The sequence below is a fragment of the Mobula hypostoma genome, chromosome 25 (genome assembly GCF_963921235.1).
Source record: "Mobula hypostoma chromosome 25, sMobHyp1.1, whole genome shotgun sequence".
NCBI classification, from domain to species: domain Eukaryota; kingdom Metazoa; phylum Chordata; class Chondrichthyes; order Myliobatiformes; family Myliobatidae; genus Mobula; species Mobula hypostoma.
In genome coordinates this window covers 11,735,472-11,761,190 of record NC_086121.1, presented here as the reverse complement: position 1 = coordinate 11,761,190, position 25,719 = coordinate 11,735,472, and the positions used below count along the sequence as shown (strand labels likewise).

Sequence of the window (25,719 nt, the reverse complement as noted above, 5' to 3'; positions counted from 1 at the left end):
ATATTATCTGAGCCAAGTCTCTTCCCAGGACAGAGGTCAGAATAGAATGTCTGGTTCAAGAATTCGGCATCAGTTGTACAAATAATATGTCTTGCCCCTTAGAATCAACCAATTATTAGTTCAGTACTGGTCTCGGAGAAAACTGTTTAAAAAAGTAAGAGGAGTGATAAGATATATTAAAATAAGAAAACGAGGTAAATATTGACTTTCCATTAGCCAAAGCCTGGCAGCATTTATTCTATAATGATACACTTCAATAATACAATACAGGCAAACACACAAAAACCTCAGTGGAATGCATAGTTTTCCTTAAATACTTTGGTTAACATTTAATACTTAAATAGTTAACAAGTAATACAGTAGAGAACATGAGATGTTCTGATCGGCTGCCTCAGGCTTTTGAAGGTTTGACCATCACTGGCACTTCATTGCTTCTGCCATTCTTTTGGCTTTGGTTTGTAGATACCTGTTCCTTCCTTCTTCGAACCTTCTCTTTTCATCTTCTGTTTCAACCTATTAATAATAAAAAAAAAGAGAAATGATGACAATTGCGTGCTCCCAACAGTTCTTTTGGGGGTTGAGGGTCAGGGTAGTTGGAGTTTACTGACTGACCCATGACACATGGTCAAATATGCTTTAATAAGATTGGGGAATTGGCAGAGATCAGTTTCAATTGAAATGCAGCCTTGTTCTCTCGTAATTAAGGAACGTGCTACGCATTGTTAGCATTCTTCCACATTGATGATGAGCTTAATAGCACAACATGCTTTCTGAAACTGCTCTGGGAAAGGAAACAAGGCCAATTAGCACCATCATACAGCATATCTGGCTGTTCCTATGAAGCTGCAAATTACTTGAGCAGTACCACAGGAGATCAGTGCACGTGTGGACTGATGGATCAGTCACACCTCATGGTTCACTTGTGCCTATTGCTTGGACGGAGAGCCAGCTGGTTTCCTTTGGAAGGAAATCTGACTGATGGGATGGAAGGTAATACATTCAAGCCAGTGGTGGATGGTGCTGATGGGAATGAGGGAGGAATAAGTTATGTGGATAACCTGCGGGGATTGGGATCTTCCTGAGAGACATGGATTCAATGGGTCAAAATGACCTCCTTCTGTATTGTAAGGGAACATGGATCACATAGTTTAAACTAATACCAAATGACCATAAGATATAGGAACAAAATTAAACCATTAGGCCCTATTGAGTCTTCACCACTCAATCATGGCTGATGTTTTTTTTATGCAGGACATAATGCTGTACTGATGGAACTTGATAAGACATTCCTTCCCCTCATGTTCCTTCCTCCGATGTCACCTCCCTAACGTTGCCTGAATACCCACTCACTATCCCCTCCACCCACTCAAATCCCCTCCCTCCCATTTACTATCCCGGCCTGCGCATCACAGCCAAGCACATTTCCGGAGCGTATGAAAACATTCACAAAAGCCTTTCCTCAGAGCTATGCCTTGAATGAGCAAAGGCTTTTGTGAATGTTTTCATGTGCAGGGCTGGTTCTGTTGCACACATTGTCTTGGCCCTTATACAGGATACAATCTGCTGCAACGTACCCAGAATATAACAGGACCTCGAGCCTTTAATAACACTGAAGAATTTGTCAGCCTTGGGAGATCCATTAGTTTGTTAGCTGGCTTTGATCCATCAGCAGACAGCAAGCTCTACTGCATGTGCATGCCCCTGGCATCGGGGGATTTACAACTATTGAAAAGTTTTGTTAAAGTAAAAGAGTTCTGTACTGAATCTCTATCTTTAAAATAAATTTAATTGTGATAATTAGTTTGTGAGCAATTAGAAGCCATTATTGAAGTAAGTAACCTGATTAAACTGATTAAAATGGCTGCTGAGTCATTAAGTCCATTCAAGGATGAGATAGTTCAGGGAATCAGATTTTCTGAGGAACCAGTAAGAAAATAAACTCAGATTAATGATCAATCAGAATTAATGTGAATGGAGGAGGAGCCTAGAGAGGACAAATACTCCATTTCTTAGGCCATGGAGAGTGCAGATGAATAAATCCATAATATGAGCAAACAAAAAACTCAGGTTATAAACAGGAGAAAGTCTGCAGATGCTGGAAATCCAAAGCAACACACACAAAATGCTGGAGGAACTCAGCAGGTCAGGCAGCATCTATGGAAATGAATAGATAGTCGATGTTTCAGGCCAAAACCCTTCTTCAGGACTGAGAAGGAAGGGTGAAGAGGAAGGAGGCTAGATAGAAGGTGATAGGTGTAGCCCGGTGGGTGGGAAAGGTCAAGAGTTGGAGAAGAAATCCGATAGGAGAGGGAAGTGGACCGTGGGGGAAAGGAAAGGAGGGTGGGACTCAGGGGGAGGTAAAAGATGAGGGTGAGAATGTGTTTATCGGAAGGAGGAATCGAGATCCATGCCGTCAGGTTGGATGCTACCCAGACAGCATCTAAAGTGTTCCTGTTTCACCCTGAGGGTGGCGCCACCTTGGCACAAGATTAAACCATGGCCCAACACGTCAGAACGGGAATGGGAATCGGAATTAAGATGTTTGGCCTCCAGGAAGTCCCGGTTGTGACAGATGGTGTGGAGGTGCTTGACGAAGCAGCTCCCACCTTACGACGGGTCTTACCAATCGGTAAGCGTAAAGGAGTTGGGTGCTTACTGTTCTGGTTAACAACAGATGGTGCAACCGGGTCATATTATGATCGAGGAACGTGTTTGTAGACCGGATATTGAACTTTTTGCTGTTGGACTTCGGCCATATTCCACCAAGATACAACACTGGGCGGCACGGGAGGTCGCTCCTGCCTGTGGCCATCGAACTTGCAGCTCCTCCCGTGGAGGGTCAGACACCCTGAGCCAATAGGCTGGCCCTGGACTTATTTTCCATCTGGCATAGTTTGCATTTTGTTGTTTGATTGTTTGTGGTTTTTGTATTGCTATATTTATGCTCTATTCTTGGTTGGTGCGGCTGTAACGAAACCCAATTTCCCTCGGGATCAATAAAGTATATCTATCTATCTATGTAGAGGCGGTGCATCAGGAGCCCCGGACACAACAGCTGGCCTCAGCAGACTTGCCTCACCTGGAAGGGCTGCCTGGGGCTCTGAAAAGAGGTGAGGGAGGCTGTGTATGGGAAAGTATAGCACTCAGGCCACCTGCAGGGTCTGCATCTTGAGGGCTAGAACTGTAAGGCACAGGAATTAAATTAGACTAGACTACATTCAAAAAACATTCTGCATACTTCCAATTTTCATATATTAAAGATGAAGCACCAGAGAAGATTTGTAAAAGATTTACAAGGATGATAGCACACTGGGAAGTTATGTCTCTTAAGAATGACTAAACAGGCTAGGACTGTTTCCTTTGCAAAGACTTTAAGGTAAGAGGCCTCTGAAGTTTATGACAGTATTTGATAAGGCAAACGCAGAATAGAGGTCGTCACTTGTGGGGGAAATTAATACAATTAAATATAAATGCATGAGAAAGTACAGGAAAATAAATGCAGGGAGATTACTATCCCCAGGAGTTCACACAAATAGATTCAGAGACAGAGAGAGAGAGATAAAGAACAGATACAGGCCTTTTGGCCTGTCAGATATATCCAACTGCTAAGCATCCATTTAAACTCTAATCCTACCCTGACCTATTTTGTTCTCCCTGCATCTCTCCTGGTCCCACCCCACTCACAGCCCACCAGGCACCGACACATTAGGGGCAGCTTATAATGGATAATCCTCTAACAACCTGCACATTTCCAGGATGTGACTGGAAACAGCAGCAGCTGGGGGGAGGGAGGGGAGGTGGGGTGGGGTGGGGTAACCCATGCTACCACAGGGGAAGATGTTCAAATTCACCAAGATAGCACTGGAGGCCTGGACTGAACGGGGTCACTGCAACTCTGAGGCATCAGCTAGTAGAGTTAAGGGAATTGGATTTTCTTGGAAATTGTAAGATAATATATTGTCCACTGTCCCAGCATGGTTCTATTTAAGGTGAGGCTGGAGAAGCAGAGGAAGGAAAAAGGAATGGAAGAAGGTGCTTAGAGCTGAAGACGAAGAACAGAAGGATGTTGGTGAACAGGCATCAGTTGGGTTGATTGATCACATTTGAGATTGAATGTGATATTCCCTTCTGTAATCCCCAGATGATTCAAAGACCTTGAGGCACAGATATAACAGTTTAGGCAAAAGATGGGAAAAACCTGGGGAGTTTTCAGTTTAGAGAGAGAAATTTTGAAATTCTGGAGTGCCTTGTAGGGGATGGCTAATCAAAATCAACAGGGGCTCAAAGGGCACAAGAAAGAATGACATTGGTTGCTAGTCTTGACTTGTTTATGTTTGCAAGAAAATAAATATTGAGATATACATGTTGCTAGATACTGTACTTTGATGATAAATTTACTTTGAACTTAGGACACTAATTATCAGGCTGTGGACAAAGAGCACCGGAATAGGACAGGCCAGACACAATGGACCTTAGGAGCTGCAACAATTCCGTGATTCTCTAAGGACACTGACTCAAGCTCTGTTATCTTTGCTGCCATCCCAGCTATAAATACTGTCACAAGAAAGCAGGATCCATCATCCACAATCCCCACCACCCAGGCCATGCCCTCTTCTCACTGCTGCCATCAGGAGGAAGGTACAGGAGCCTTAGGTCCCACGCCACCAGGTTCAGAAACAGTTATTACTCTTCAACCATCAGGCTCCTGAATCGGAGTGGATAACTTCACTCATCCCAACTGTGAACTGATTCAGCAACCCATAGACTCATTTTCAAGGACTGCACAACTCATGATCTTAGTATAATTTATTTATTATTGTTATTTGTTTTTTACTTGTATATGCACAGTTGGTCCTTTGCACATTGATTGTTTGTCAGTGTTTGTGTGTAGGCTTTATAGAGCTATAGAAAACTACAGCACAGAAACAGATGCTTTGGCCAATCAAGTCAGTGGCGAACCATTTAAACTGCCTAGTCCCATAGACCTGCAACTGGACCATAGCCTTCCATACTCCTACCATCCATATACCTATCCCAACTTCTCTTAAACGTTGAAATTGAGCTCGGATGCACCACTTGGGCTAGTAGCTCATTCCACACTCTCATGAACCTCTGAGTGAAGAAGCTTCTCCTCATGCTCCCCTTTTAGTTATTTATCTTTCTATTTATTTATTTAGATACAGGCCAGAATAGGCCCTTCCAGCCATTCTGTACGGCACTCCCCCAATTTAATCCTAGCCTAATCATGGGACAATTAACAATGACCAATTAACCTACCAACTGGTACATCTTTAGACTGTAGTTGGAAACCAGAGCACTCGGAGGAAACCCACGCGGTCAAGGGGAGAACGTACAAGCTCCTTACAGGCAGCGGTGGGAATTGAACCCGGGTCACCTGTACTGTAAAGCGTTGTGCACTACGCTACTGTGCCACCTTTTTCATTGATTCTATTCTATTTCTTTGTTCTACTGTGAATGCCAGCAAGAAAATGAAACGAGGTAATATATGGTGATCTATTAATACAGTTTGACAATGAATTTACTTTGAATTTTTGCACTTTAAAATACTTGGTTTGCATGCATCAGCAGAACTGGATCTGTATGCACTCAATTAATTGGAAGGTAAATTTTAATGAGCCTCAGGAGCAGAGGAACTCAAAACCTGTGGAATGGATGTAGCAGTGGAAAAAACCTGCAAGGCGTACTGTAGGGCATTGTGTTGGTAAGCACTCCATTTTACTGAATCAGACACTCTCACATCTCTTGTGCAATTCTCTCTCAATGCCACCGAGTGTACCACACTTGACACATAATAGAATGTTATTTGAAGTGTCATTCCACAAGCATTATTCAACCATGTATTCATCACTGAATATAATGCAGGTGGAGTTGGGGCCAAGGTCAAGAGGCTCTTAGCCATATTATCACAGAATCAATTGGGGGCAGGAGCGAAAAGCACCATTAAACATTATTAGTGATATCCACTGAGTCATGAGTTTAGCTACCAAGGATAGTATGCATTTAATACTTAAATGTCTAGCATAACAAAAGATGGTTTCAGCAGTTTCCGGATTGGCGTTCTGGAGGCAGAGCTGAAATCTCTGACAATCACCTTTTTTTTAGATTATGAGGACACTCAGTCCCCTTCTCACTACATGCTATAATAGTGGTTAGAATATAGAACAATACAGCACAGGAACAGGCCCTTCAGCTCAGAATATTGTGCCGAACCAGCTGAAAAGCAAATTAAAAACACCCAAACACTAATCCCTCCTACCAACACAATGTCCATATCGCTCCATATTCCTCACACTCATGTGCCGATCTAAACGTCTCTTAAAAGCCTCCTCCAGTCAAGATGGCGCCTGCATACAACGCTCCTTTGGTCAACATCTCCTAGATAGATCATGAAACCAAATATTTCACTTCTTTTATGTCTTTTACGTTTGTTTCTCGTCTTGGATGTGATTCTGGAACTGCTGGAGTTTGTGATTTGCAGTTTGGCGATCGTTTGGGTATTCCAGTGAGAGGTTTCTGGGAGGTAGAGGCCGCGTGCGGGAACCCCATGGCAGACAGGCTGCAAACCTGACTTCATCTCACCTATTAAATTTTCCATTGTTCACCAATGAAAGTGACAAGGGCGATTGAAACTTCAAGTTGAATGCGGAAGTTTGGAAATCGTTTGGGTGCTTCAGCACCCTGCAGTCTCCGAGAGGATTCTGGGAGACCATGTCAGTGTGAATGAACTGCATGACAGGAAGCCTGTGGGATGGGCGCAAGCCGTTGTTAGACTCCATTTCGCTGATTAAAGCTTCCACTGTTCACTGATTAAAGTGACGAGAGGGATTGAACCATCAAGGCGAGTGCAGAGGGTAAGAACTGGCTGCCTGTCTTTTGATCACTCCTTACTAGAGAGAGAAAGGTCTGCCACTAGGCCCAGAGAGTGTCCTCCAGGTTTTCTGCAATTTTGGATGTGGACTTGGACTATAGCTTTTTTTTCAGTCTTATCATATTTTATGTTCGTGTTTTTTGCCTGGTCTTTCCTTTTATTGTGCTGGGAGGACAGATTTGGAGATGGATGAGCCTGTTCTATTTTTGTTCGTTTTTTTGTGTGGGGAGGTGGATTTGGGTGGCTGATGACTGTGCTGCCTTGCCTTTCTTTCTTGGTTTCATGGATACCCAGAGAAGAAGAATTTCAAGTTGTATACTTTGATAATAAATGAACCTTTGAACCTTAATGTATTTGCCTCGACCACCACACCAGGCAGTGTATTCCAGGCCTCCACCACTCTCTGAGTAAATATCTTGCCCTTCACATCCTCCTTGAACCTACCCCCTCTCATTTTCACTGCATGTCCTCTGGTATCAGACATTTCAACCCCGGGAAACAGATACTTCCTATCTTATCTATGCCTCTCATAGTCTTGTAAATCTCTGTCAGGGACCAATACCATTAAGCAAGGGGTCTGTGGACTCCAGTTTGGGAACCCCGGCTTCATTGATAAACCCACAACTGTCCTCTACCCCCTCTTGTTATTGGCCACTGAGGCTCTCCTCATTCCCGCTAACTATTCCATACTTCTCCCTTTTTGACCTCCCTTTCCAACATGTCTGCTAATTGCAAAGCCCTTTTCCATAATCAGTATCAGAATTAGTTTTATTATCACTGACAACTGTCGCGAAATTAGTTGTTTTGTTGCAGCAGTGCAGTGCAATACATAAAAACTTACTGTAAGTTACAATAAGAAATATATAAAAATAGTGCAAAAAGAGACCAAAATAGTAAGGTAGTGTTTGTGAGTTCATGTACTATTCAGAAATCTGAAAGCGGAGGGGAAGAAGTTGTCCCTAAAATATCGACTGTGTGTCTTCAGGCTCCTGTACCTCCCCCTTGATGATAGTAATGAGAATAGGACACATCCTTAATGATGGATGCCACCTTTTTAAGGCATCATCTTTTGAAGATTTCCTCGGCGGTAGGGAGGCTGCTGCTCATGGTGAAGCTGGTTGATTTTACAACCCTCTGCAGCTTTATCCTGATCCTCTGCATTGTCGTCTCCATCCAGACTGTATGAAGGGGTCATTCACCATTGCACCTTGACTCTGCATTGACTGGCAACTCCTGCGATGCTGCTGGTGCCAAACTGTATCGGTCTCTGCCATTACTTTGGGGTCATCAGATGCATGGAGAGGGGGAGCTTGCGACATGGACAACAGCTTGCTCTCCATATCATACTGCCCAGCTTGCGTATCTAGACAGCTAGGGCGCGACATCCATGGTAAACTCTGACCAACGGAGGCTTCAGAAACTTTTGTTTCTTTTCTTTCCCATCCTTTCACTTAACCACTGTCCCCAAGTTTAAGATCTCCCCTGCCTGAAATCTGAACCCAGTTTCTTTTCTAATGCCCGCTGTCCCACCACTTGCTCCCTATGACTGTACTAACCACCAATTTCCCTCACAGTATACCATTGTTCTCTCCCTTCGATACTGACCTACTCATTTTCAGTTTCACTGTCATCACTTTGCTCAGACTTCTCGACCTTGCAAACAGCCACCCATCTTCAACCTCCTTTTCCTCTCCAAAGCACACTGTTGTCTCTTACATAACAAGCCAATCTTTCAAGATATACAAGGCTTAAGATCTCCAATAAAAATTATATTGTATCTAAGGGCAATGGATCAATTTTAATCAACAACATAAACGTAATTCCTCTGTGAAGGTGGCAATGGTGCTATGAGCTCTCTTCTCTGAAGCCTTGACAAGGTCTTCACCAGTCCTGATGAAGGGTCTTAGCCTGAAACATCGACAGGTTATTCCTCTCTTTCGATGCTGCCTGACTTGCTGCCTTCCTCCAGCATTGTGTGTGTGCTACATCGATATGGTCTGTCCACTGTCCTTCACACTACATGGCCTGTTCCAGAATTCAATCCCATCTTTAAATCTTTCACACAATTTTTACTCAGAAATTTATCTTGGAATCTATTTAAATTACAGTACTGAGAAGCAGCTTGGGAGATTTTGTTAATGGTGCCATATTTTTCTAAATGGTTTCAGTTTTATGTTTATCTTTGATTTAGTTTGTACGCCTTACACAATATGTTTTGTAATCGTTTAGTCCAGTGCACTCAACTGCAAACTTTCTGAAGAACTGCAAAAATACACACAGAGACCACTTTAACACCTGCTTGCCAATGCAGATATTTAATCAGCTAATCGTGTGGCAGCAACTCAATGCAAAAAGACACACAGACATGCTCAAGAGGTTCAGATCAAACATCAGAATGGAGAAGAAATATGATCTAATTGACTTTGACTGTGGCATGATGGTTGGTGCCAGATGGGGTGGTTTGAGTAATTCAGAAACTGCTGATCTCCTGGGATTTTCACACACACAACAGTCTCTAGAGTTTGCAGAGAATGGTATTAGAAACAAAAAAAAAAATCCAGTGAGCAGCAGTTCTGTGGACAAAAATGCCTTGTTAATGAGAGAGGTCAGAGGAGAATGGCCAGACTGGTTCAAGCTGACAAAGGCAACAGTAATTCAAGTAATCATGTTACAACAGTGGTGTGCAGAAGAGCATTACTAAACGCACAATGTTGAACCTTGAAATGGATGGGCTACTGCAGCAGAAAACAATGAGTATACACTCAGTGACCATTTTATTTAGTACAGGAGGTATCTAATAAAGTGGTTACTAAGTATATATTAAATCATTCCTTGATGGACTTTCATTTGCATTTCCACTTTGTTGGCAGCCTCGGAACAGCTGCACTAGAGAAGAATGGAAGCAAATATTTAATTACTCCAAGTGTATCATGCTCAAGATGCTATGGAAACACACACACACACACACCATAATCACCGAAGGGCATGTTACCAGGAGTTAATTACATGCAAGCGTCACAATCCTGCAACACCTTCAGGAACATTTCTGACAGTGCACCTGCGCAGGTATTTCACAAATCATTCAGTCCCAGTAAGTACAAGATCAATTACAGACAGGCCATTCTCTAGGTTTAATGTGTGGGATAGATTTAATGTATCGTTGTCTGTTGTTGGGTCAATTTAAATGCCGGACCAGATAGACTGAAAAGACAGGGTGGCGGTTGGGTTGTGAGCCGATTTCACTCATTCTCCGCAATGGTCATCTCCATGGCACTGAGGTTATGAGGACTGCCCTGGCTACTGTGCTCCATGCCCGCTAATATGACAAACTGATAGGTGAGGCTTTGGGCCTACTGCGGGCTGCTCCGGTGTTCGGATCTGAGGACTCATTTTTGCTTCGGAATGCTGTTGTTCGCTTCAATTCCTTGCATGATTTGTATTTTATTTTCTCTTGTGCTTTGTTGGTCTTTCATTTTTATTTTTATTCTTTTTTTTCTTTTACTTGGGTTCTTTCAGGTTTCTTGCTTTGTGGCTACCTGTGTGCAAACAAATCTTAAGGTTGTATAATTTATAAATTCTTTGATGATAAATGTACTCGAACTTGAAATTCCGATCAAATATAAACTGAAGCTCATACCTATGGCACAGTAGACAAAGAGTCACAGAACACTATAACACAGAAACAGGCCCTTTGGCCCATCTAGTACGTTCCAAACTATTATTCTGCCTAGTCCCATCAACCTGCACCCAAATCATAGCCCTCCATATTGCTCTCATCCATGTACTTAACCATATTTCTCTTACATGTTGAAATTGAACCGAATGCCCACAGTCCCATCTGAACACATCAAGACCATATCCTGCCCCCTCCAGCCTGTAAACTAGCAATTTCCCTCACAGTGGAACTGTGTGCGTGTGTGTGTGTGTGTGTGTGTGTGTGTGTAGCAGAATGGCGGCACAGGCAAATCAGAACTTTGTTCTTCACAGGTGTTGTTTGATGGTATTATGTTTCCCTGATTCCTTTAAATACTTTACAAACACTTACCAAAGTTCCTATTAAATTCTATTGAAGTATAACCTCCTTTGCCACCTGTTGTGGCGCATACCTTGTTCTAATAACTGCAAGAGAGGGAAATAAATCTTTGTTCTATTAATAAATATAATCATTCATTATTTCTAAGCCTTCATTGAAAGCCTCTATATGATTCCCTCATCACCCACCTTACTTATCTTCCCTCTTCTGAGCAATAATGGCTTAATATTAGAAGGTCTGCTTGATAATTGCTTAGTGTTATGAATGTGACTCTAGTTTAGTAATGGAGGACATAAAGGCAAGACTTGTAATGACCATGATTCATATTAGATGAGCATATTAGACGACTTGTAATAAAGTCACAAGCGATGCTGGACCACGCCACGAGCAGTCTTCTTGTGAAGTTTCCAATTTCTGCAGAGGCAGATTGTCATTAAGTTATAAAAAAGATATCTTGTCCACAACTAAATATCTGGTACACCTTGAAAGGATAAGGCAAGAGTTGGCAGTACGATCATGGTTATATCATGTTCAAGAGGACCAAAGGTACATTTGCACAGATGTGTGTGGCAGCACAACGAGGAGAGCTGATCCCAATGAATACAGACAATGACCCTGCTGATCAGTCATGAGAATTTCTCCTGCTTTAGAAATACCAATGCATTTCTAATCCCACTGCAAAGTTATAATGGACCGCCTGTATTAGATGTGAGCTCTGAATGCTGACATTGAATTCTGAAATCTGGAGAAACAAGTTCTCCTCAAAGATGTTTCTTCTTGCCTCTTCCCACAAGAGAGAAAATTATGAAAACAGGAAATCAGGAAGGAGAAATAAGAGTTAATGTTTCGGTGTGAGGGCACAGGAGAGGAATATGGGATGGAGAGATATACACTCACGGCCACTTTATTAGGTAGCTCCTAAAGCGGTCTCTGAGTGTATGTTCATGGTCGTCTGCTGCTGTAGCCCATCCACTTCAAGGTTTGACGTGTTGTGCATTCAGAGGTGCTCTTCTGCACATCACTGTTGTAACATGTGATTGTTTGAGTTACTGCCGTCCTCCTGTCGGCTTGAAGCAGTCTGGCCATTCTCCTCTGACCCCACTCATTAACAAGGCATTTTTGCCCACAGAACTGCCGCACAATGGATGATTTTTGTTTTTTGCACCATTCTCTGTAAACTCTAGAGACTGTTGTGGGAAAATCCCAGAAGGTCAGCAGTTCCTGAGATCCTCAAACCACCACATCTGGCACCGACAATTATTCCATGATTAAAGTCAATTAGATCACATTTCTTCCCCATTCTGATGTTTGGGTCTGAACAACAACCGAACCTCCTGGCCATGTCTACATACTTTTATGTTTTGACTTGTTGCTACATGATTGGCTGCTTAGATATATGCATTAACAAGCAGGTACACAGGTGTACCTAATAAGGTGGCCACTGAATATCTTATCTCAGTGGCAAAGTGGCTGAGCAGCTCAAGGTGCCACCTCACAGTTCCGGTGACCTGTGTTTAATTGGAACCTCACAGGTTGACTGCATGGAGTATGAATGTCCTCCCTGTGATGGTCTTAGTTACACTGGGGCTCCTGTTTTCTCCAGGGTAATCACTTAGTATAAATTGTCAGGTTGTAACAGGAATCAAAATGCAGAAGCTGGGCATGTGAGAGAGAATAAGTTGCAGGGCAGTGCAGTGATAACAGTAGACTATTATCTAAATGAAAATTCAGAAATGAGAATTGCAAAGGGACTTGGGAGTCCTTGTGCAGGATTCCCTAAAGGTTAACTTGCAGGTTGAGTTGATAGTAAGGAAGGCAAATGCAATGTTAGCATTCATTTAGAGGGGACTAGAAAATAAAAGCAAGGATGCAATGCTGAGGCTTCCGAAGATGTTGTTTAGACAGTACTTGGAGTTTTTTTGAACAATTTTTGGACAAGACGTATTGGCATTGGAGAGGGTCCAGAGGAGGTTCACGAGGATGACCCTGGGAATGAAAGGATTGATGTATAAGGAACGTTTTGTGGCTCTGGACAATTACTCGCTGGAGTTTCGAATAGTGAAAGGCTTAGACAGGATGTTTCCAGTATTGAAAGAGTCAATGACCATACAGCACAGCCTCAGCCTAGAAGGACATCCTTTTAGGACAGAGATGAGAAGGAATTTCTTTAGCCAAAGATTGGTGAATCTGGAATTCATTGCTATAGCTGGCTGTGGAGGCAAGACACTGGGTATATTTAAAGCAGAGGTTGATAGGTTCTTGATTAGTCAGGGTGTCAAAGATTATGGGGAGAAATCAGGAGAATGGAGTTAAGGGGGAAAATAAATCAGCCATATCAAATGGTGGAGCAGACTCGATGAGCTGAATGGCCTAATTCTGTTCCTGTGTCTTATGGCAATAAGGTGTTATGGACTGGTGTGATTTCTCCACTGGCTGCCAGCATGGGAGTTAATGGGCCAAAAGGCCTCCTCCGGTGCTGTAAGTGATCATTACAAAGATTAGTGTTCCACTCTCCGAGCATGAGGACACCCATAATGAACTTAGGCCAGCTTTTCGATTTACAGGAGATTTCTTATTAAAATATTTGTCGGGAATATATTCCTTTTATAAGTTGAGGAAATGCTGAAGCTGGGAGGCTGGAATGTGCCCAGTCAGACGATGAGAAGCTGTTTTTCTTCAAACTTACGCTGAGTTGCAATGTAATAATGCAGGAAGCAAAGGATGCTGAGTTGAGGGTGGCTGTGAGCTAGAGATTTATAGTGACAGGGTACTGGAAACTCAGGGCTACATTTACAGATTGAATGGATTTGTTCAATACAGTGGTGTCCCAATCTGTATTCGGTCTTCCCAACATAGAGAAAAGCACATTATGAGTAGAGACTAGAATATAAATGACCTACCTCATGCGGACATGTGTGCGGGGCCCATGAAGGTGGGAAGTGAGAAGACAGAATGGCAAGTGTTGTATCTTCTCTCCACTTGCCTGGGAAGGTGCTGGCTGCAGGAGTTTTGAGGTTGATGAAAGTATTACGCAAAGTGGTCCTTTTGAGAATATTGAAATGAGAGGATGGCAGCATCAGTCAGGGAGGGAGCCAGAAATGAGAGAGGATGCATCGAATGCAGAGGCTGGTGGGGCAGCAGGTTAGAGCAAGGACAGCATATTCAGAAAGATAATGAGAGCAGCAGTGTGGGAAATTAAAAGGACAAGGTTAAGTACCCTGTCAATTCATGGTGGAAACGGATTCTCAGTTAAAACATGTCAAAGGGATATAGAACGTGGCATCGTTAGAAAGGATACAACAGAGGGAGAGAATATGGAATAAGTGCTTATGTTGTCTCCCCATCCTTTAGGCTTTTGCTCACCATCTGTCTCTGTGTAGCCACATTGAATGTTTATTGTGTTAAAGTGCTACGTAAATGCAAAGAAACATCAGCTTCATCCTGTTCGTCATGCCAGTTACTTCTGCCACTAAAATGAACAAATGCCCTAGTTATCACTGGATGTCAACAGTAAAAAAAAACCCTTTGATAGTTGTGCAGGCTGCAACAAAGTGCCTTGCTTTGTGTATTAAAAATGAAGGCGAGGAGAAAGTGGTAATGGTCTATTTTAATGAGTTTTGGTGTAGTTAATAATGTTGGCTAACAGCAGGAAACATTTTCAAACTTCTCACCGAACAGGGAGAGAAACAAATTGACTTGTGATGCAGTGTGCTCTGTCTGCATCCTTAGTTTATGCTCTGAAATGGTTTTGGAGCAAAAGAACATTAAGCATAGAGCATTACAGCACAGTACAGACTCTTCGGCTCATGATGCTGTGTCGACCTTTTACCCTACTCCACGATCAATCCCACAGGACATTAGAAAATAGCAGCAGGAATAGCTCATTCCACCCCTCAATCCTGCTCCTCTAAACATCTAAATCATTGGCTGGTCTTTGATTTCAAATCCATTTTCCTTATTTGCTTTAATATGCAAAGATCTATTAGTACAGTCAAAGATCGAGACTCCCATGCCACCCTCCAGGACAGAGAATTCCAAAGATTCATCACAGTTTGAGACTGAGGCACCAGCAGATGCACTCCCATTCCCAAAGGAGTTATTGTCTTATTGTCTCATGGGGTGCCACCGTAGCATGTTAGGGCGATGCTATTACAGCTTAGGGCGTTGAGAGTTTGGAGTTCAATTTCAATGCTTTCTGCAAGGAGTTTGTACATCCTTCTCTGAGTGTGTGGATTTCCTTCAGGTGCTCTGGTTTCCTCTCACAGTCCAAAAGACATACTCGTTGTTAGGTTAACTGGTCATTGTAAACTGTCCTGTGATTAGGCTGGGGTTGAATAGGTGGGTTGGTAGGCAGTGTGGCTCATTGCGTTGGAAGGGCCTGTTCCTGCTCTAAATAAAATAAAATGATTAAGTTTTTGCAGATAGGTACTTAAAGCAGTGAGGGGTGGTTGGAGAGCATTTCAGGGTCAACCACATTTGTAAGTCTGGACAGATCTATAAGCCTCAGAAAGGATGGATGGCAGGATATTCATGAAGCAAATGGATACTTACAACATTCCAGTATTTTGTTTTCAATGGACAATTTGTTTTATTTTAAATACCAGAGTATTAAATGAACACAAACTCCATGGTGAAACTAGAGGCTTTCGACAGTTCATCCTAGTTTCTAATCACTGGTCTTTCAATTGAACAGTTGGTAACTGTTGAATGAGGGTTGGGAAGGCAGCGTAACACACATAAAACACTGGAGGAACTCAGCAGGACAGGAAGCATCAATGGTTGATGTTTTGGGGTGAGTCCCTTCATCACGACTGGAAAGGAAGGGGGAAGAATCTAGAATAAGAAGGTGGGGGTGGGGGGAGGGGATGGAGTACAAACTGAGGTGTTGCTCCTCCAACCTGAGTGTGGCCTCATTGTGGCAGTAGAGGAGGCCATGGACCGACATGTCAGAATGGGAATGGGGACTAGAATTAAAACTGTTGGCCACTAGGAAATCGTTTACACAAAGGACAAACGGTAAAATCTGAGACCGTCGTCCTTGATGTAACAGTGGGGATTTATCAGAGATGGGATGAGATAAAGACCTGTAACAGAATCTAGATTCAGTTTGCTACTCTGTACAGAAGATTGTGCAGGACAAAATAATGTGTGAGTTGGATTTAGTGCAGGGGGGATTAACCGTGCTAGTTTCACAGAGCTGGCAGTTCAAAGTGGAATTGGGAACGCCAAAGCTGAAGAAAGGAAGGGAAGGGTTAGATCGATTTTTGTCGCTGCTCCTCTCTGCACCTTGCAGTGCATCCGACGGCAGCTTTGCCATTTCCTTAGCATTTGTGTTTTTATTGAGGTCGAGTTGCTAGCTCAACGCTCTTCCAGCATGGATGGAAAGCATGCAAGGAGCCGGCTGGATTCAGACCTGGGACCACTTGCCTCGAAATCTGGCGCAGATGCCACTACACCACTGGCTGGCTAGGTCAATTTTAGAGTAGGTTAAAAGGTTGGCACAACATTATTGGCCAAAGGGCCTGTACTGTGCTGTACTGTGCTATGTTTATGTTCTAAAGAGAGGATAGTGGGGGTAAAACAATGGTGGAAATTTGCCTCGTTAAGGATAGGGCAGGAAAGGATAATGAAGATTTCCACGGCCGTGGAAAGTTGGGTCAGCTGGAAAAGGTGTGAAGCTAGAGGGGCAAGTCATGGAAGAAGCCGCTAGGTACGAGAACAAAATGTATCCGGCACAGGCACTGTAGCAGACGCTCTCGGCTTGAATTAGAGGACCTGGATGGAAATGAGAAGTGTATCCTTTGTGCTAAATTCCTATTTGCATTTTTTCATGGTTTTCAACTACAAAGGGAAGTGAAAAGAAGTAATGGGCAGTTTAAAGACATAGCTTTTGGACAGACGCTTCAGAGGAACAGGCTGCATTGTAGAATAAAAATGAACATTTTTGATCTATTTTTCTCAAGGCGCCTCTGTTAAATATGAAAGAAAAATGCAAGATGTGACTATTTTTCTAATTGTGCAACACGGTGCCATTAATATGGATGACAAATTGTTAATGTCACAGGTTAGCTTCACTGAGACGATCAGTGAAGCTCCTTCTCACAGCCAATGTTGGCCACAGCTGGTGCACTGTGTACAGCTTCGGTCACCAGACTGTAGGAAGGACACTATTGGCACCAGATTCACTCGGATCTTGACTAAGATGGAGCATTTCACTGAAGCCCATTGGAAGTGTAGCCACTTTGTTTTCATTTTATTTAATTCGATTTAGAGATACAGCATAGTAATAGATCCTTCCGGCCCAATCAGCTCATGCTGCCCAATTACACCCATGTGACTAATTGACCGACTAATCTGTCTGTCTTTGGAATGTGGGAGGAAACCAGAGCATCAGGGGAAACCGATGCGGTCACAGGGAGAACAGAAAAACTTGTAATGTAGGAAACACGGTAATAAGTTTAAGCAACAAGCTCTCTGACTGAAATGTGTTGTCCTGCCAGGTAACCTTCCTTTATGCTTGACCCCTCTACGAGCCTCAACATCCATTCAGCCACTGGGTTTTCTCACCCTTGACCTGACGTGCAACCATGCATCATAACGGAGAGTGAGAATGTTGCTATTTTCACTCTTCTTTGATGTGGGGATGCTGAGATTAATGCTGGGGTCTCTTTTGTCACAACAGAGGAGGTGTACACTGAGTGACCACTTTATTAACTCCTGTACCTAATAAAGTGGTCACTGAGTGTCTGTTTGTGTTCTTCTGCTGCTCCAGCCCATCCAGTTCATGGATTGATGTGTCGTACATTCAGAGATGTTCTTCTGCACACCCACTGTTATAATGTGTGATCATTTAAGTTACTGTCATCTTCCTGTTAGCTTGGACCAGTCTGGTCATTCTCCTCTGACCTCTCTCATTAACAAGGCATTTGCACCCACAAAACTGCTGCTCACTGGATTTTTTTTGTTTATTGCACCATTTGCCGTAAACTCTAGAGACTGTAGTATGAGGAAATCGCAGGAGATCAGCAGTTTTCAAGATACTCAAACCCACCCCATCTGACACCAATAATCTTTCCATGGTCAAAGTCACTTAGATCACATTTCTTCCCCATTCTGATGTTTGGTTTGAACAACTGAATCTCTTGACCATGTCTGCATGCTCTTATGCACTGAGTTGCTACCACACCCTTGGCTGATGAGGTATTTGCATTAACGAGCAGGTGTACAGGTGAAGTGGCTACTGGGTGTATTTAACAGGCACTGTCTGAACTACTTCAGCAGATACTTGCATCATTTTTTGTTGTAGATGCCAATGTTATGAGTCGTATTCATGTTGTCACACTGACATCCGGAGAAGTGTGCAATAGCACCTCCCCCATTCCATATGCCTCATCCACTGGGGATGCATCTACCACAGAGGAAATTGGCTGAGGATGAAAGGGTGGTTGTAACAGTTTATTACCACAACCATCATCAGGTTTAATGTTTGTTCCCTAACCCACCACTTTTCATATGGTACTCGAGAATGAGACTGACAGATAGCCTGAGCCATTATTCAGCTCAGGACCGATGCAAGTAAGCTTCTCTGATTCAGTGTCTTTTACATCCTGTTAATAAGAAAAAGACTTATTTTATGTTGCTATTTTTAGTCATTTCTTTATGATACTAAAATAGACTCCAGCGAAAATGCAATTATTGGAACATACACATTTTTCAGCAGATGAGTCTTGATATGGTTGCTGAAGGCTACGATATTCATTCTTAGACACTGGTCTCATGCTCGCTCTCTGCCTCAGTGAACATTCGGCTCACAAATCCCCTCTAATAATGTATTTCAAGCTGGCCCCAAAGTGGTTGAAAGGTAGGTTAAATTGATAAAGGTCGTGTGAGAGCCATGGACTCGGTCCCTAGAGATTGTCCATGGACCTGTGGAGCATGAAATTGCTCTACTCTTTCAAGATGTCAGGGTATGCTCCTCCACTGACTCACCGACAACGTCCCCACTCGTTCCTCAGAGCCAGCTTGCCCAGACTCATGCAGAGGTGATGCAACTACCAACCAGGAGAAATCAACTTAGGGATCCTCACTGATAACCTTCAGGGCTATCTTCACGAAGCAGTGGTCCACTAGTCTCTCTGCAGCCACTGGACAGCACTACATATATGTAGAAGACCCACCAAACCAAGTGGAACACTGGGTTTGTGAGGTTTTGTCAAGCTCATTTGTTTATGTTTAATAAATTTACTCAATGTTGGTGCAGCTCTTAGAAGTGGGTTTGCACATAATACGTCCACATCCTTCTACAGATTACCGTACAAGAGGCACAGTCGCATTGTGGCTAGCGTAATGCTTTACGGCACCAGCAATCAGCGATCAGAGTTCAATTCCTGGCCCTCTCGATAAGGGGTTTGTGCATTCTCCTGTGTTACCCGCAAATGTTGCCATGCTTCCTGTGTGAACATAGCATGCTCACAGCTCACCAACTCTGACCGTGCGGTACTGTAAAGAAGTCTTAGGCACATATATATAGCTAGGACTTCTGCACAGCACTGGATTTGCCAACATGGAGTGGAGAGCGAGTTTGTAATTCTGGAGGGAGCAAAGGATGTTGGGAATGCTGAGGATGGAATGCCGTGGGAGAAGTGTTTGGGACAGGTGGCAGAAAATGAGTAGCAGGCGGTGAGGGTTGGCGTAGGTGCAGACACACCCAGCCCTGAGACACCAGGCAAGGTTATTTGATCCTGAACGATTATTTTATTGATCATTACAGAATGCCTCTCTGGTGCTTCCCTCTCCCTTCTTTTCCCAACTATGATTCCCCTCTCTCTGCCCCCTTCCCACTCTCAGTCCACAATAGATACCCATATCAGAATCAGGTTTATCATCACTCACATGTCATAATTTTTTTTTGATTTTGCAGCAGATGTACACTGTAATACATAAAATTACTACAGTACTGTGCAAAAGTACTTGGGTATCCTAAATATATACGTGCCTAAGACTTTTTTTTATAGCTTCCTGATGATGTCATTTCACAGTGCAAGATCCAAGACTGATAGACACTGGCTTCCTGCTTTAAGGAGATTGTTGGCTTAGTGTCACAGTGTAGAGAATATACATCATTGAGACAGTCTACTCAAGATATCTTACCAGGGTGCAATTCAACAAGGATTGTCCTGATGAAAATTCTTGGCCCGACATAGTTATGGCAGAGGCTATTCAGTGGGAAGCAGCAGTAATTGATAGTGTGATGGTTGCTACTTGTTCAAGAAAATAACTAGTGTCTGTGACTCATGATGGTAACGAGATTGACATGAGCTATGTGGAAAAATACTTCCTATTCTGATGAGTAATAAGAGATCCAGTGTTTAGATGCCAGCATTTCGCCGTGTTTCAGATACAGGTTTATTCATTACAGTAAAATGCATCATTTGCATTAACAACCAACACACCTGAGGATGTGCAGGGTGCAGCCTGCAAGTGTTGCTGCGTCTTCTGCCACCAACATAGCATGTCCACATTCAGTTTTATTAGCTTTTCTAGTGTTTTAAGAAAACAGTTGCACTTCGTCACAAGGCCTTTACTGAGTGGCACCAACTACCTGCAATTGTTCGACACAAGAGGTTCAGCAAATCCTGGAAATATACCCAAATTGCTAGAGGAACTCAGCAGGTCAGACAGCACCTATGGAAATGAATAAGGAGTCAATATTTTGGGCCAGGACCCTAAATTTTGAGTCTTTAGTCCTTTCTATAGATGCTGTCTGACGTGCTGAGTTCCTCCAGCAATTGCCACCAGTTCCCCATTGCCCTACGCAATCAGGCTTGGACCCATAAGGACAAACCTGCTAGCCGAGTGTCTCCTTGGACCAATCCTAGATCTCTTGATATATTGCTCCCGGCATTGCAGTGTTGAATTCTACTGGGGGGAGTGGGACAGTGAAATAGAGAAATTCCTTATTCCTACTGCTGTCTGTAAGGTGTTTGTACATCTCCCCGTGACCGTGTGGGTTTCCTCCGGATGCTCTGGTTTCCTTCCACAGTCTGAAGACATACCGGTTGGTAGGTTAATCGGTCATTGTAAATTGTTCTTGATTGCGATGGGATTAAATCGGGGGATTGCTGGGTGGCGTGGCTCAAAGGGTCGGAAGGGCCTATTCCATGTTGTATCTCAATAAATAAATAAGTCAGAAGGACACATCTCCCTTGCAGTCTTTGCTTGCTCTGATAACTCTCCTGTAGTTTCTCAGAATATGGAGCTCACCCAGCTGAAAGACCCACAGTGAAGAGATGGTTCCTAAGGAAGTGACGAAATATCTCATCCAAAGTAACTGGAGTAGCTTAGGATTCAGGATTTTGTCACCTATCCTAAGTTTCCCACTTTTTTATACTGTGCACCTTTGTTAAAAAATACTGGCTAAGTAATTCATTAAATAGTGCTTTGAAGTTCGAACCTATTTTGAATGAGGCACTGTGAAAAGGTGGTTCCCATTAGTGCCGTAAAAATTATCTAATTATGTCCAGGAACAATGTCGCCCAAGAACTGGTATTATTTGTATGTAACTCTGCATGCTAAGCAGGCTGTGTATGTTGGCATGTTGGTATAAAATACAGGTTACCACTAAATCCGGTTCCCAAATGGGGTGGATTCACCACAATTGCACCATCTACATACAGGAAGGCCCATGAACCCAGAATCAACCCTAACCTCCAGCACTATGCATGTGGAGTTAACACGTTTGCCCTGTGATTGTGTGGGTTTCCTCCAGTTCCCTCCCACTTCCCAAAGACATGCAGATTAGGAGGTTCATTGGGCACTGTCCGCTGCCCTTTATAAATGGCAGAATCTGGGAGATCTGACTGGAATGTGAGGAGAAGTTAATGGGATTGACATAGGGATCGTGTCACTGGATACTTGCTGATCGGTGGAACTGTTTCTGTGCTTTAGTCCATTTGAACTTGTATTTGGTCATAGGGTTTGAGGACCTTTGACCCTGTTAAAGGAACAGTGGATTAATGAGGACATGCATATCAATTTGTTAGATTATGTTTTGAAATTCAAAGACAGATTACTTTACCATCTCAAGACTCTAAGCCTTGTTCCCCCAAACTCAATAGTTTGGGAGTTATATTTACACACATATATAAACATAACACTGAGTCTCGGCCCGAAATGTTGACTGTACCTCTTCCTAGAGCTGCTGCCTGGCCTGCTGCGTTCACCAGCAACTTTGATGTGTGTTGCTTGAATTTCCAGCATCTGCAGAATTCCTTGTTATAACACTGTTAACTTTTGTTTATCTTGGTTAAGTTACTATATTATAAGTAGATACTAATAAAGATAGTGGTTTTAACATTAAAACCTGACTCAGTGTGAAATCTCTTGCTGCTGGTTTGTTTCTAAAACGTTACAGTTCGTAACAGTAGGGAAATGTTTGACTATAAAACAAGCTGCAACTTCTGATAGAACATTGACAGTCAGAGTCAGAATCAGGTTTAATATCACTGGCATATGTTGTGAAATTTGTTAGCCTGCAGCAGTACATAACTGTAAATTACAGTAAAATATAAGGTAAATTAAATAACCAGTGCAAAAAGAAAATTTAAAAAAGTAGTGAGCTAGTGTGTTCATGGGGTTCAACGTCCATTCAGAAATCTGGTGGCAGAGGGGAAGAAGCTATTCCTGAATTATTGAGGGTGTGCCTTCAGGCTTCTGCACCTCCTCCCGGATGGTAGCAATGAGAAGAGGGCATATCCCGGATGATGGGGGTCCTCAATGATGGATGCTGGATTTTTGAGGCATTGCTCCTTGAAGATGTCCTCAACGCTGGCAAGGCAAGTGGTCATGATGGAGCTGACTGAGTTTACAACCTTCTGCAGCTTATTTTGATCCGATGCAGTGCCCCCACCAAACCAGATGCTGATGCAGCCAGTTAGAATGCTCTCAACTGTACACCTGTAGAAATTTGTGAGTGTCTTTGGTGACATACCAAATCCACTGTCTTTCTTTCCACAGGTGCTTTCAGACCTGCTGAGTTTATCTGTCTCAATCTGCTTTTATTTCCAATTTTCTATAGCCTGATAGGACTGAAATTCCCAAGCTGAATCTACCCTATGCCCTGAGTTTACCTAACATATGAACTGGAGCGTAGCAATAGAATTGATCACTTGGGTTGCTGACAGAGCTGGGGCTGTAACTACAGATGGTCCTTACAAAACATGTCAATTAGCAATTCTGATGGGGCCCCGCAACAAGCTGGTGCTCGTGCTCTCATCAAGCAGAACAGCTTGATTGGAAATCAGACACATGTCCCTGTCATTGGAAATGTTTAAAGACACACTACCTCAAACTGGGCGTCACAAAATAGATAAGAAAAGGCACAAATTAATAGAAATAATTTATTACGGGGTTAAATATGCACTGACTGCAAGTAATAGCATATTAATAACAAACCAGGTACCTTAAGGTTGTCATAGCCGGGGAGGTCGTGGGGATAAGCTGGGGATTCTGTCTCAAATAGCCTCTGACAACCGAGTCCAGTTCCTTGTCTTCATGTGTGGCTTAGCTACTAAGCATGGTGGAGCCATTTCTGCTGACAGGAGAATGGGCAAAGGCACGTTACTGGTGCCATAAAGCCAGCTGCTTCGGGCAGATGGGGTTTGTTAGCACCACGGGAGTAGTACACCTATTACCCACTCATGGGGTAGGCTTCGGGAGTAAACCCTGAGGAACTATCTGTAGCTGGAGTCCCTAAGGGAGTCCTACATTGAGTTTAATGCTGACTGGCAACTCCACAACATCCGTGGTCGACCTTGACCAATGAAGGGCCTCAAGGTCTGTTATTTAATAAGTATACTTATCTCAAAGGGTTAAGATAAAGTATACTTATCTATTAAGTGTATTTTATCTGTCACAATTCACATGGACACAGACATGAACATTCAACAATCTCTGTAACAAGGCCACAAAAACAACATCGTCAAGACCTTTTGCAAGAAGATTTACAAGTAGGACAGAGAACAGAGAGGATGTAACTATCAGTCAAAACTGAACAGGGTGGGTGGGGAAAACTAAAAGCTGATGGGATACACATACTACCTTCCCCTTCACCTGGCTTCATCTATCACCTTCTAGCTTGTATGCTTTCTCTTACCCCCCCACCCCCCAACTTCTTAGTCTGGTTTCTTCCCCCTCCCTATCTGGTCCTAATGAAGGGTCTCAACCCAAAACATTGTTTATTCCTCTCCACAGATGCTGCCTGACCTGCTGAGTTCCTTCAGCATTTTGTGTGTGTTACTCTAGATTTCTAGCATAGGAAGAACCTCTTGTGTTGATGAAGTTGATGTGATAGTTGATTGGGACCTTTATGATTATGAAGAGACCTAACAGGGTCAATGTAGCAGTGTCCCCTTGCTGCGGAGTACAAAACTGGGAAAACTATAAACTGGGAAATGAAGAGGAACTCCTGTTCATCAGGGAGTGATGAAAATGAGGAGTGTAGTTCTACAAGGAATGACTGAGAATAATGTGTCCTCATTAAAGGAGAACATTCGAGAAATAGAGATTGAGGAGATGAGTTGCAGAACTTACTGCAGTGACATGGAGTCAGTTTTCATTCTGTAAATTCTACACACTATGATTTTATTTTGCATATTTTATGTATAACATATCCTCCCATTCTTTCTTACTTGTGTTGATCTAAGTTCTCTTTATTTCCACCTCAACTGCTTACATGTTCCAGGATATGTTCTGAGTTGGGTGGAATATTGTCCAAGACCAGCATCAATGAAATGCAGATTCTGTCTTACTCATTTTTTTAGTACATAAAATACAAAGAACTTAAGCCTCCCAGTACAGCAAGATCTTTTTTGCTTATCTGGGTTAAATGTAAGCCACACAATATGCCAGGATCCTCAGTTCATCTATCCTGTCTTCTAGCTGAAGAAACAAAAAATGATCTTGTATTTGCACAGGTTTCAGAATGTCCAAATTTTCAAAAAATTTTCGTGGTGCAGTCATTTGTCATGTGGGTAAGTTTGCTTGTCATGCTTTCAAACTGCAGGAGAGGTACTGTAGAAATTCAGAGCACTAGAGAAGGTTGACTATAAATGAACAGTCAGATGTAAGCACCTTTCCAACCCTAGTCCTTCATGGTACTGTTTAAATTCCACGAGGGATTCTGGCAGCTCCATCCTTTCAGGCAGAGAGCTCAGGATCATCATCCACCATTCTCTCTCAATTCTTCTCTAATTCCTTTAAATTTATGCCTCTAGATACTAACCGCTCTCTCCCCTTTCTATCCAGGATTCTCATAATTCCAGCTACGACAATAAGTTTAGCACAGCCCCCCAAGCAACACAATGAATGATCAGATCGTTGGCTTCTCTTGGTGGCTGCAGGAGGAATATTGGCTGGAAAGTCGGGAGACTAAACCGTTCATTTGTCAAGTAAAGGAAGATGGAGCATTGGTTTAATGTCTCATCTGAAAAATAGACCTCATTAAGCAGTGCCATCCTGAATTGTGTGTTAAAGCCCACAATGACTTTCAATCTCCTGTGCCCTGACTGAGAAGCAGCAGTACTATCAACTAGTTTTTCATATATAGACATTCAATCACGCAGAGCAGGGGTTATGAATTTAAACTTTAGAAAGACTTTGTAGAAAAGTTCCAAGATTAAGACACCCTCAGGGTGGAGGAGTAACACCTTGTATTCCGTCTAGGTACTCTCCAACCTGTTGGCATGAATATTGATTTCTCCTTCCGGTGAACAAATCCGCCCCCCCCAAACCTCCTCTA

General features: G+C 42.9%; 1 protein-coding gene across 3 annotated transcripts in view; it reads right to left on the bottom strand.

The window, feature by feature from the left end:
• Positions 1-207: 207 nt before the first annotated feature.
• acot7 (acyl-CoA thioesterase 7) overlaps positions 208-25,719 on the bottom strand; it is a 256,312-nt gene continuing 230,800 nt past the window's right edge. For all 3 annotated transcript variants that reach the window (XM_063033476.1, XM_063033477.1, XM_063033478.1), the window contains one exon: positions 208-513. In XM_063033476.1, coding sequence (XP_062889546.1) covers positions 415-513 — 99 coding nt within the window. In that variant the 3' untranslated portion in view covers positions 208-414. The remainder of the gene's footprint in view (positions 514-25,719) is intronic.